The sequence below is a fragment of the Rattus norvegicus genome, chromosome 10 (genome assembly GCF_036323735.1).
Source record: "Rattus norvegicus strain BN/NHsdMcwi chromosome 10, GRCr8, whole genome shotgun sequence".
Lineage (NCBI taxonomy): Eukaryota > Metazoa > Chordata > Mammalia > Rodentia > Muridae > Rattus > Rattus norvegicus.
Window position 1 is genome coordinate 94733312 of NC_086028.1, and position 13194 is coordinate 94746505.

Below are 13194 nucleotides of genomic sequence, written 5' to 3' on the forward strand. Positions count from 1 at the left end.
CAGTAAGACTTCACTGTAACTGATGCATGGGATGCCTGATTCCTCCTACAGGTCTCATTCACCACACCTTTCCATTGCTGAGTTAGAAGAAGGGAGCCAGCCAGCTGTGCTTCAGGCATGCACTAGCCCACGCCTGCCCTGACCTTGATGCTTTCCAGTTGTGCCAGACATCCTAGAAGATACTTCTCTCTGACTTCACTGGCCCAGCCGCCTGAGAAGCAGAGAGATGCCTCCCACCAGACAGGCACTTTTAGGATTTAGCAAGGCGAAACACGAAATACGACACTGCCGACAGGGCAAGGGTCTAGGCTAGTTTAAGGTCGTGCATGCGTAGGTGTAACCAAACCTGTGTGCATGCGAAAGTGCAACCAAGCCTGCGTCAGCTATCTTTGTCATTTCCCCTTTCTGCCACTTCACCCCACCCTACCCCAGTCTCCATCAGCCTCTCTCACCTACTCAAGACCAGCGGGGTTTCCCGCTTCCTGTGTACAAGCAAGTGTCGGCACATACTATTACTAAGGCTGGCTTCACAACAGCAGAAACAAGGCTCTCTCCCATCAGACCCAGGCCCATCGGCAGCACTGAGAATATTATCAGTTCAGAGGCAGGGCTGCTGGATTAAAATCTAGGACATCTGGTTACCTTCAGATAAGGACAAGTAATTCGTGTTCTGTAGAGTTTTGGGGGAGTTAGGATATAAATTGCTGGGTTGGTGGGATTTTTTGTTTGTTTGTTTGCTTTGTTTTGCTGTTGTTTTTTGTTTCCTTGGGGGTGGGGAACAAAGTCTTTACGTGCCAGGTTTGCCCTGAACTCACAATGTAGCCCAAATTGGTCTAGAACTCATAATCCTCCTGCTTCAGCCTGAAGTTATAGGCTCATGCCACTATGCCCAGCTCCAATAGGTTAGCACTTATTATATACTTATACTAAAATCATAAAATAGATTTTGATAGCAAGTAAATTATGATATGAACTACGTTATGCAAAATAATTATTGCTGAGGCCAGGGATGTGGCTGAGTGAGTGAGAGCGCTATCCACACAAGCCTGACAAGCTGAGTTCAATCCCCAGAACACATGTGAAAAGCCAGATTGTGTGGTGCACATCCAAAATCATAGCTTGGTGCACATCTGTAATCACAGCCTGGTGCATATCTGTAATCACAGCCTGGTGCATATCTGTAATCACAGCCTGGTGCACATCTGTAATCACAGCCTGGTGCACATCTGTAATCACAGCCTGGTGCACATCTGTAATCACAGCCTGGTGCACATCTGTAATCACAGCCTGGTGCATATCTGTAATCACAGCCTGGTGCATATCTGTAATCACAGCCTGGTGCACATCTGTAATCACAGCCTGGTGCACATCTGTAATCACAGCCTGGTGCACATCTGTAATCACAGCCTGGTGCACATCTGTAATCACAGCCTGGTGCACATCTGTAATCACAGCCTGGTGCATATCTGTAATCACAGCCTGGTGCACATCTGTAATCATAGCTTGGTGCACATCTGTAATCACAGCCTGGTGCATATCTGTAATCACAGCCTGGTGCATATCTGTAATCACAGCCTGGTGCACATCTGTAATCACAGCCTGGTGCACATCTGTAATCACAGCCTGGTGCATATCTGTAATCACAGCCTGGTGCACATCTGTAATCATAGCTTGGTGCACATCTGTAATCACAGCCTGGTGCATATCTGTAATCACAGCCTGGTGCATATCTGTAATCACAGCCTGGTGCACATCTGTAATCACAGCCTGGTGCATATCTGTAATCACAGCCTGGTGCATATCTGTAATCACAGCCTGGTGCACATCTGTAATCATAGCTTGGTGCATATCTGTAATCACAGCCTGGTGCATATCTGTAATCACAGCCTGGTGCATATCTGTAGTCACAGCCTGGTACACATCTGTAATCACAGCCTGGTGCACATCTGTAATCACAGCCTGGTGCACATCTGTAATCACAGCCTGGTGCACATCCGGAATCATAGCCTGGTGCACATCTGTAATCACAGCCCTCCTCCAGAGAAACGGTTGGCAGAGACAAAATCAGTCAGAAGCTCATGGGCCAGCAAGCCTAGAGTATTCAACATGGCTACAGCAATGAGAGACCCTGCCTAAAAACAAATAGAAGGAACCCAGCTCCTCTCACCTCTATGCCCCTGATGTGATGTGGCAAGCGTGTGCGTGTGCGTGTGCGTGCGTGCGTGCATGCGTGCGTGTATGTGTGTGTGTGTGTGTGTGCACTCATACACATGAGGTTAATTAATTAATTAAAAACCAGGTGCCCTGTATCCAGCTTGCTAACTATGACATCCTAGCCCAGCAGCTACCATAGAGGCAGATACTGGGCCTACTAACCACAAAAGGAAGAAATGAAAAGCAAACCAGGAAATGCAAGAGAGGAGGGTAAGGTGAGGGAGCTCCCACCCTCACCATGTCACCTGTGAACCTTGATCAATACTGCACATGTGCTAGACACTGTGCTAAGTCATGAGAGACTAGTTAAATATGACACGAGACTCTTGCTTTGGGGGCACCCCGAAGACATAGGGAGTCATTTCCAGTCGTGGGGAGGGGAAAAATCCCTTAGTAGTCACAACAAGTGTCATGACGAACATCATGACGAGAAGTCCAGAAGTCCTAGACAGCCCTCAAGACGATCTAACATCATATGAAAGAGAAGAGAAGGATGTGGCCACCAGACTAATGCTTTCGCCTAAAATGGGCTCCAGGCGTTTTCCCCAACTTCTGCTACAGATTAAACCCTACCAGCATAACTGAAGATGAATTCCACATACACGCAGACGTTCGTGTTGTGTTGTCTAACACACCTACACACCCTCCCAACTTTCGCATGCCTACTCATATACACATATGCTCCCACACATTTACATGTACCCAGCCATGCTCACCACACACTCAGACCCCCTCCCCCTCCCAACTCTCCCAACCCCCAGTTTCCTACAGCTACTGTCCAGCTCCTTTCACAGGCCTTAGCTGCCTGAGCAACTCCATGGGGTCGCCTGCCCCAGGCTTGAGTTGGCTGTGTAACTGTTCCTTTGACCTGGTCCCACGGACTACAGAGATGAGGTGGCCTGGGGCTCAGTAGTATTACTGAGCACAGTTGAAACCAGTTCCAAGGCCACCTCTGCTGCCCAGACTCACAGTCACCTCTGAGCTTTATTGTTCTAGTGTGCTCTCCAGTTCTAGCTCCCCACCACCACTCCACCACTGAGGATTTCCTCACTGGCTCTAGGGGACAGCCAGCCCTACACCCTCCTCAGCCTGTGCCTTCATTGTGGCCTCTTTGTGAGTAGCAGCTCCTTAAGTCCCAGTTGAAGAAGCTGTAATCCCAACCTCTGTCCTGTCCAAAGTCCCCCAGATGTTTACAAGTATGAGAAACTTCCGAGTCCAATCCATCTATCAGGCAATTAGTATAACCTTAATCCTACTGTAACAACCACCAGAGCTACTGGTCCACAAGTGAGTACTTGATTGAAAATTACCCAGAGCTGATTGCCAATGCACAATAAATAAAGATGACCATTTGAGGTGCTGCCAGCCGATGCCTTCTACCCTGGTGTCTCCACACTGAAAGCCCCTCGGAGATGTGCAAGCTATGAGCTTCCCTCCTTCAGTTGGAGGAACTGTGAGCGCTAAGGTATGACATCTCCATCACATCCCTTGGGCATGTGATGCCATTTGCTAAGAGGCCATTTGCTAAGTGCCTGGTAATCTGATAGTGATGTCAGCAGGAACCCGCCAGGGTGGCACCAGCCTACCAGTCACAAGGTCCACTCTCCAATCCCCTTCCCGGTCTCCAGTCTGTTCCCTAAAGGATCAGACCCTTTCGGCCCATGGGTCAGAGAGGATGAACAAGATACTACGTTGTTTTATAAACATAATAAAACGAAGAAAGGGAGGAAGAAAAAAACGAGGCTGAGACGAGGAGACAATTTTAGGTGGAAGAGTTAAAGTCTGTTCCAAGCACAGCTCGATGGGAAAGTCAGCTCTGTGAGGAGGTGTCTCCTGGCGCCGGGTCTGATGCAAGATGCCTTTCGTCTACAAGATCGAGTGGCATTCTGTATGCTATTCACTCATTTACATAATAGTTTGGCCATTGCTTCCTCCTACCATCCTCTAGTAAGTCCCTTGAGATTGTGAACCATGTCTGTCCTGGCTCAGAAAATTAAATATCTCCATTGCCCCAAGATCATCTAACATAAAAAAAAATCCAAAAGTTATGTCGATTCTGTTTAATTACCACCAGCACCTGGCCAGGGGCTCATACTGTTTCGTGATACAACGCTACATGTCAGACTATTTTCTGGGTTAATGAATGGTCTCTGTCCATAGCATTTTAATAGCTTCCCAGTGGCCTATCGAGTCTGATACAAGCTACATTGCCACTCTCCACTGAGGGGCACTTAGCACAACCTCCACCAGAACTGGAGAGCAGATGCCTTCTTCGCTGATGTCTCTGTATGTGGCTGTAATGAAGGCTGCTTAGCATTCAGTCACGTGACCTTAGGATACAAGGCCAGAAAATGCCTTCTCCCCAGAAAGCCAGGCCCGGGGGACGAACTGTACCCTCAGATGACATTGAGTCACTGGTGGTGCCCAGGTGGCTCGGTGAAGTAATGGGAAACACCGAAATGTTTTGTTCCAGGAATCCTGTCTCGCTGCAGTGTTGCTCGGTCTATAGAGTCCCTTCCTGCCGTACGTGAAGCCCTGGGCTCCATCCCCAGCAACACACAAATTAGGTGTGGAAATAAAGGCAGGGGGATCAGAAGTTCAAGGTCATTCTTAGTTGCACAGGAAATCGTTCCTCTCTTGTCCATTTAATTGTTTGTATCATGCTTAGATCTGTAATTTGACCCATTTGGGTCAAACTCAATGACTGACCAATTTCTGCCCATGTCTGAACACCTTCTATGGGTGATGCTTTTCTGGCTAGGGCATCAGACAGATGTCCTTTCTTTGCAGGTGCACACACTGGACAAACTCAATGTTGTCTACCTGGCATTATGTGTCCAACACTCTCTTTCTGGCAATTGAGGCCCAACAAGGATTTCACGGGTAAGAACGAGGCAAATGGGCAGCCTCAATGGTTAAAGCTCCTGCTGTGCGGGGATGTGGATTACAGGTCAGACCTCTAGAGCAACACAAGTCATGGATGGGTGGCAACAGCTCGCCTGTCATTCCAGACCAGGTGGTCACCAGCTAGACTAGGCACATCAGTGTGCTCTGAGTTTGACTTTGAGAACACACCTCAATGAATGAGATGGAGAAGTAAGGGAGGATGCTTTCTGACATCAACATCAGGCTTCTACATGCAAACAGACACTCGTGTGCACCCACAAAAAGCAAACATACATATGTACAACACACACATGTATGCACACATGCACACATACACACATGCTCATATACATGTGCACACATATACACATGCATACACACATGTATGTGCGCATAGATATGCACACACATATACACACGTGCATGTGCATGCACATGCACACACCTATGTGCACACATGTACATACACATACCCATACACATATACACATGCACAAACATACCCACACACATATACATGTGCACACACAAAAACACGCATGCACATGCACACACCTATGTGCACACATGTACATACACATACCCATACACATATACACATGCACAAACATACCCACACACATATACATGTGCACACACAAAAAACACGCATGCACATGCACATGCACACACAAACACATGTACACACACATGATAAATGAACAAGTTAACAGATCATCTGGTAACTGTGGCCACAGTAGGTTCACAGAGTTCCTGCCCAGCATTCACAGAGCCAAATGCTTGGCTTGCTATGGCTGGCTCTTTTCCCACTGTGCTGTGGTTTGTTTGGGTCTCCTGGAGACAGTCTGGCAGTCTGTGGGCTACAAGACTCCCTAAGCTTGTCAGACAGATTGCTCTGTTCCAGGCAGAGATGTTCCCTTAAACAGAACACCATCTTCCCTGTGCTGGCCAGAGAGGGGTGAAGAGTATCCAAGAAGAGTCGTGACAGCAGCCCCTGATACTGTCCTGCTTCATTGCTGATGCTACTACCTGGATTTCAGCTGAGGATGCCAACAGTGAGGGAGACCAGGCAGGTGGAGCAGTTTCGTGTTCTCAGTATTTTAAGACTGCCCCAGGCATTTTAAAGCTTGACTCTAAACTAGTCCCCGCCCCCTATGCTATCAAAATAGCCAGGCTTGTTTTAACGCTTTATGTTTATAGAGCATCCGTGACTCAGAAGGTTACAAACCAACTAGAACACACTAGGACATCAGCTGACATTGTCACGGGAGGCAAAGGAAAGCACAGGGACTAAGAGAGGGTACTGCCGAGTTAACTAAGGGTGTGGGTTCAGATCCTCTGGCACATAGGAGATGTGTAGCTGGGCAACTTACAACACTCCTGGGTTCCAGTGAGCTTGTCAGTAAAACGGAACAACACCGCTTTCCACGAGGGAACGCAAAGGGTGGGTAAAGGAACAGAGGCAGAAGGCTTGGGAAGTGTGAGCTTTCAACTCAGATCGGGCATGCGGATGACAAGTGACAATGGCAAGGGTGGTGGTGGTGATGGTGGTGATGATGGTGGTGATGCTGGTGGCAGTGGTGATAGTGGCAGTGGTGATGGTGGTGTCAGTGGTGGTGGTGGTGGTGGTGGTGGTGGTGGTGGTGGTGGTGGTGGTGGTGAGGGTGGTGGTGGTGGTGAGGGTGGTGGTGGTGGTGAGGATGGTGGTGGTGGTGAGGATGGTGGTGGTGGTGAGGATGGTGGTGGTGGTGGTGGTGAGGATGGTGGTGATGGTGGCAGTGGTGATGATGGTGGTAGTGGGGATGCTGCTGCTGCTGCTGCTGGTGGTGATGGTGGTGGTGGCAGTGGTGGTGGTGGTGGTGGTGATGGTAATACTGGTATCGAAAGTGAAAACGTGATAAGTGAAGGAGGTGATAGAGGTGAGCTGGTACCATGCTGCTAGAGATGAGAGAAAGAGACAGGGAAAGGTGGCCGTGCAGGTTCCACATCGTATGAACTCGTTTATCTGGCTGTGAAGAACCTCTCGGTCACTTCTCCCGATGGAAGCTAAGAACTCACACCAGGAAAACTAAGGAGGATCTGGCTGGTCTGTTACTCATTTCTTTTCTCTGGACCTTCTGGATAAGGTGCCCAAGGCAGAGAGTTGGGGAGTTCTGAGCCTCTCACTGAGCAGTCGCCTGACTGGTGCTTCGTAAGGACAGCAGCCACATGGACTCTAACCATGGATGCTCCGTGTGCACAACACGGTAGCCATTCTCCACTCTGGAAGGATGGAAAACGGCTCCGCTTTGGTGCCACGGAGCCCAGGGCCATCTCCAAAAGTGTGAACCTATCATTTCCTCTCAACCTCAATAAGCTGCTTCTAGAACATACAGGCAGTATAAAATTCACAAAGCAAACTCTCCCTCAAAACTTCCCCTGTGGAGGCCCTGAAGCTCTAGGACTCTGGGCTCAATCATCCACAGCCAACTCACAGGAGTCTGGGTCAGGAACCTAAAGATCGGGTTTTTTTCCTGAAGAGGACCCCTGAAGCAAAGATAAACTAAGCAAGCTACCTGGGAATCAAGCCCAGAACATTCACTCCAACAACACGACATTCAAATCATGCACCATGGTGGTTACAGCTTAAGAAAAATCTATTGGAGGTACACAAAGATGGGCAAACTAGCCAGATTCTGAAGGGACGGTGCTCAGGCTTTAACACCATCCCTGACTCAATTCACTTCCTGTTCTGAGCATTTCCAGTCATTGGGGAGCAAGGTCAGTAAAAGAGGAGGAGAAAGAACATTTGTTTTGAATGCTTCACGATCCTGAGTCTCTGTCACCTCTTGCACTTTTCTGTAACTCAGAGGGAAACTGAGGCAGCTGAGGTAACTGGAGTGGGATGCTGGGAAATGAGACCACCATTTCCTAATACTGAGCTGGGACAGGTTCCATCCGTCATGGGCAGCTTGTCTCTTGGAGCCAAGTTGGAGCCATTACAAATCCCAAAGTTGGATTGTAGAGATGGCTCAGTGGTTAACAGCACCTCCACTCTTGCAGAGAGGAGACTGGTTCCACTCCCAGCACCACGCACGGTGTGATCCAGAAACATCTATAACTCCAGCACCAGAGGATCTGACACCCTTTTTCTGATCTCTGGGAGGCACCAGGCGTACACCTGGTGTACATACGTGCATGAATGCAAACCATTCACACACAAAAAATGAAAAAGAAGTCCAAAAGCCAAAGAAGCAAGGTGTTCCAAGCGACGAAAACCTTGCAAGCATGCTCAGTCCTTCTGTCTTCTTCCCTTCCCAGCTGCCAACCTGGACCAGGGAGGAAAAGCTAGCACTGGAGATGCACAGGATATCTCTGGCTGCTCTCAGTGTCTTGTTTTTTCTCATGAGTAGCCTGGGTTCCCAGATTTTCTTATTTCTTTCCCCAAGGAAGAAACCTCGACAACGAAAATCCCAAGCCCATGTGAAAGACGAGTTGATTCCAGCTGCTTGGTACTTAACACTGGCAGACAAGCTCTAAGGACCACCACCAAGAAGACACAGCACAAGACAGCCCACACCAGATAATCCTCCAGCTAATCCAATTCCTTGATGACAAGGCAGGACATCAGAGGCAGCTATGCAAAAGTGAGTACAGGAAGTGGGGTGCTCAGGAGAGAGAAGGAACCCATACTCACAGGGCTTCGGTGCACCAGCCAATACGCCTTCTCCTGGCAATCCAGCGCATACCTGTCAGCTTTGTTCCTCTCCTTTCCAGTCCTAAAACAAAACAAAGGCTATGTTCAGGACCAGCAGCGATTCACATCTTTAGGTCTAAGGTGACCTCCATTCTTGATGACCTGGACCTCTTTCCCCATCTACTCAAAGAATGCACATGCTCCTTCCATAAAGATAGCAAACACCGCAAGTACCACCAGGTACCACTCCAGGTACCACTCCAGGTACCGCTCCAACATGTGTGGACTCATTCAATCCTGGATGGTTTACCCAAGGAACTTCCCAACCTCACAACTTGGGGAGGTCCCTTGTTTGCTGGGATCCTTAATGGCTTGTCTGTCACTGTTGAGTATGAAGGGTGAAGCAAGAGGAGGGAGGTGAAGGCCCTGCCGGGGCTACATTGTCTCTGGGAGTCTCAGGTGTGTCCCACTTCTCCTTCATGGTGCTGGGCTGCTATGATTTAGATGATGTCACCATGACCAAGTCCAGAATCAGATCTGTCGCCAAAGTCATTATGGAGCAAGCGGAGATGATCATGTGACCCACTATTCAGCCTCCCTGGCTTCATGCTGGTCTCTCTGCTTTGGCAAACAATATGATCAACATCTGGACAGGCAGGTAGCAATCCCCAGCAGAGCTGTGCTGGGGCAGCGAGGCTCTCAGGAAGTCCTATTTTCTCCTGTTTGTCCTTCTCTGTCACTCCACTGAGGTGGTGACAAGTCATAGCTTTTCCTCAGTCCTACTGGGGACCATAAAAGGTTATCCTGTTTTATCTAACCATCTCCCCTTTGCCACCGCAGGAGGAAGTGATGCCGGGCCTCCCCCTCCAGAAGGGAAGAAGTACTCATTATCACGCCAAGGGCACCGTTCAGTCCCACTTCCAAGGCTAGCTGTGCTCACATTTATTAACGTCTGTTTTCCCAGGCAACAGGAGATGACGCACACACCCTCCTCGAGACAGAGTCGGCAGATTTATTTCCCCATTAATGTTCTGGGAAGAACACAATAGCATCCAGAGAGCCAGATGGGTGAGCAGCACCATTCCAACAGGGTGTTCTACCAACCTCCTCTGGAAATTAAATAGAAACACTGTTGCCCCCGTTCCTCCTTAACAACCTAATGGATTTTCCACCAACTTAACCAGCCTGAGTCCGCTGGAGGATGGGCTGCAAGCACCTTGAGGTTTGTGTGGTTTCTATAACGCTCATTGGTCTTGTAAATAGAGCCGGTCTTTAACGAGCCCAGTGGGCCTTTCTGGATTTGCTCATCAGCAACCCTGTGGAAGGGGCAGGAGAGCTGTGACAGATGCAATCCCAAATAGCCAGTCAATAAGGAATTCATTTAGCTGCTTGTGTGACTTTCCCACACACACACGATGCCATTTGTTTGATCTTCTGTTCATTCACGGATTTATTGATCTCCTACTATCTTCTAATTACTGGGAGTCAAAACATAGCTTCAGCCTTTGGGCAGCTTTTAGTCTAAGCATCTCGAGAGTGCTCAAGTAAATACAGACTTGCCTGTGGTTTGCACTGTGAGGAAACACTGTAGACACTAAAGCAAAAGGCAAGGATGGTCTCTGTGGTGATTCTGAAATGTGTCTCCATGCCCTTCCCGTTAATGGACGGGGCTGTTTCCCCACTCCCTTAGAACCAGGTGGAATTTTGTGCCGACTTCCACCGCTAGATCGTCAGGCATAGCGTGTGTAATCTATGAGGTTGGGCCACAGAAGAGCGAGCCAGCCACATAACCACAAGGGGAGGGGGAAAAAGGAAGAGGAAGAAAACACAGACACACAGACACACACACACACACACACACACACACACACGTGCATAGAGCATGAAGGTGTTTCAAGAGACGTTTAACTGAGGTGGGAAAATGTAGGTTGGTGTCATTATGCAGTTGTATCTTGCAGACACAAGATAAAACGGGGCCTATCTTTGGACGAGAAGGAAGGAAAGCAGGAACGAAGGTTTGAGAAGGGGAGGGAGAGGGAGAAGAGGAGGGGCAACATGGAGGCAGACGTAAACGATCCTCACCATGCATCCCTGCATAGATGCAGGTTGTTATGAATATTTCTTAAGCGGTGGATTTCTACAGGTCGATTTATCTTATCTGGGTGGGCGGTTTATATCTTTATCAATAGGCTGTGAGTGTATTGTGTGGATGTATTGTGGACTGAGAATTTAACATATAAATCTGATTGATAAATTACAGCTTATTGAGTCCTGATTTCACTGAGTAGGTGGGAGTTTATACCTCAGCTACCAGGGGGCAGTCGTTGGGGAGTGTGAGCAGAGCCCGTGGCAGGAGCCATGATAGGCCAGCCCATGCTGGACTTCTAGAGCCCTGATTTTACCTGGTAGCTGGAACCAGAGTGTTCGAGGCTAGCAGAGAGCCACCAGGAGAGATACTAAAGAGATAAATTATGGTTAGTTCCATATGGTCCTACAGGTGCCAGAAATTACTCCAGGGACCAGAGTGGCCCACGGACTGCCTGGGTCAGAGAGTACTTGGGGGCAGTATGGAGCCACTGAAATAAAGATACCCCGCAGTGCCATGTGGCCCTACGGGTGCCAGCACTAGTGTGGGATAAAAAGTCCCGCCTGTTTTTTTTAATATTTACTGCAACAGGAAACCCCCCATCTTGAGTGTGGGCTGCACCACCGCATGGCCTGAACTGCACAGAAACACCAAGGCAAGCTGAACACCAACAGCTATCTCTCTCTCTCTCTGCTTCCTGAGGGCGGCTGCAGTGGGACCAGCTGCCTCACGCTCCTGCCACCGTGATGTCCATGCCATGGTGGACTGTAACTCCAAACTGTGGACCAAAATAAACGCCTCACCCCTGTGTACTACGGTCTCACTTCGGTTCCTAGGCTTGCCATTCTGGGTCCTGAAGTAAGAGAGGCATGTCAAAGCTGCAGATGGCCTACGGGAGACATGATACGAGTAAGAAATGAACCTTGTAGGGCCTGTGAGTTGCTCAGAGGTCTACATTTCACCCTCTGCTCCAGCCATAGAAGATGCCCACCCAGGACTCTCTCTTGTCTCCTCAGTTCTACGTTCTTAGAACATCCTCCCTCCCTCCTTCTCCCCGTTCCCCTCCACCCACCACTAACATCCTTCATAGCTTACATAATCCTATTTCCACAGGTCCCTCTGCAAACCCTTGTTGTGTGACCTTTATCTCACGGTACTGTTTGCTGGCCTGTACCTTCATCTGCACGGCTACGGCTCTCGTTCCCTAACCCTAGCCTGGCATTTACCACACAGACGCTCGTTATAGGCTGGTTGTAATCAAAGGGAACGGGGGAATGGGATACCCTACCAGTTGGTAAAGTGTTGGCCTCCCAAGCATGAGGACCTGAGTCTGATCCTCCAGCATCCATATAAAAATAATAGATATTTTTTTAAGCTAGGCTGGCTTTGTGTACTTGTAATTCCAGCATTGGAGAGGGAGGGACAGGCAGACCCCTGGAGTTCTCTCTGGCCCACCGACCTGGGTGACTTGGGACTAGAAAGTTTCAACTTCAAATAGTAAGGAAGCTGGCACCTGAGGAACGAGCCATGTTATCTTCTAGCCTGAGTACACACAGAGACAAATGCAGTCACACGCCGAAAAGTTAAATTAGATAAAACTAAGGAGCCAGGAAGGAGAGAGGAGGGACGACCGCCAGAGAAGCCCTGTGCTCACTTCCCACTCACCGGTACTGCTCCTTGGCCTGCATGATGACAAAATCCCACTTGTAATTAATCTTCTTGTTCAAGAAATCATAGTTTTCCTAGAGAAGAAAAGACAAAATGAGAGAGTAAGCTTCACAGGGTGGGCCGCAAACAGCAGGGCAGAACGCATCGAGCCATCAAAGGAGACCCACAGCTCCCCACGGCCCAGTGCCTCCTACAACATCACAAACGGGCAGACAGAATTCTCAAATGCCTTTGCAGCAGGCCTCCTCTGCCTTGTACAAAGTAACTGCATCCCAGGTCTGACTGGGAAGAAAGGAGGTGGAGGGTGAGGTTGGAAACTGTATTCGACAATGGGGCTCGAGAATCCAGAACGTGAGACAGGCCTGGTGGGTGGCATGGGCCTGAGATCCCAGCTTCTTAAGAGGCTGAGACAGGAGGATCCAGCCTGGGTAATACAGTGAGATCCTGTCTCAAAACAAAAATAAAAGGTTTTAAAAGAGCTGAGGGTATAGCTCAGAACACTGGCCTGCTAGGAAGGAGGAGGTACGGGGGAGTATGGGGGTAAGAAGGGAAGCAGGGGGACTGTAGAGATGGCTCAGTGGTTAAGAGCACTGACTGCCCTTCCAGAGGTCCTGAGTTCAATTCCCAGCAGCCACATGGTGGCTCACAGCCATCTGTAATGAGA

The 13194-nt window shown here is 49.0% G+C and overlaps 1 protein-coding gene and 1 long non-coding RNA gene across 2 annotated transcripts in view; one reads left to right on the forward strand and one right to left on the reverse strand.

Annotated features, from left to right (window-relative positions):
• The window catches only part of Rgs9 (regulator of G-protein signaling 9), a 73832-nt gene that overhangs the window by 36756 nt on the left and 23882 nt on the right, over positions 1 to 13194 (reverse strand). The window contains exons 7-8 of the mRNA NM_019224.2: positions 12528 to 12604; positions 8777 to 8858 (exon numbers count right to left, since the gene is read on the reverse strand). Of these exons, the coding sequence (NP_062097.1) occupies positions 8777 to 8858; positions 12528 to 12604 (159 nt within the window). The remainder of the gene's footprint in view (positions 1 to 8776; positions 8859 to 12527; positions 12605 to 13194) is intronic.
• On the forward strand, positions 5900 to 11034 carry LOC102550782 (uncharacterized). Its single transcript, XR_005490509.2, has 3 exons — positions 5900 to 6173; positions 8533 to 8726; positions 9617 to 11034. It is a non-coding gene; the product is annotated as an uncharacterized LOC102550782 (long non-coding RNA).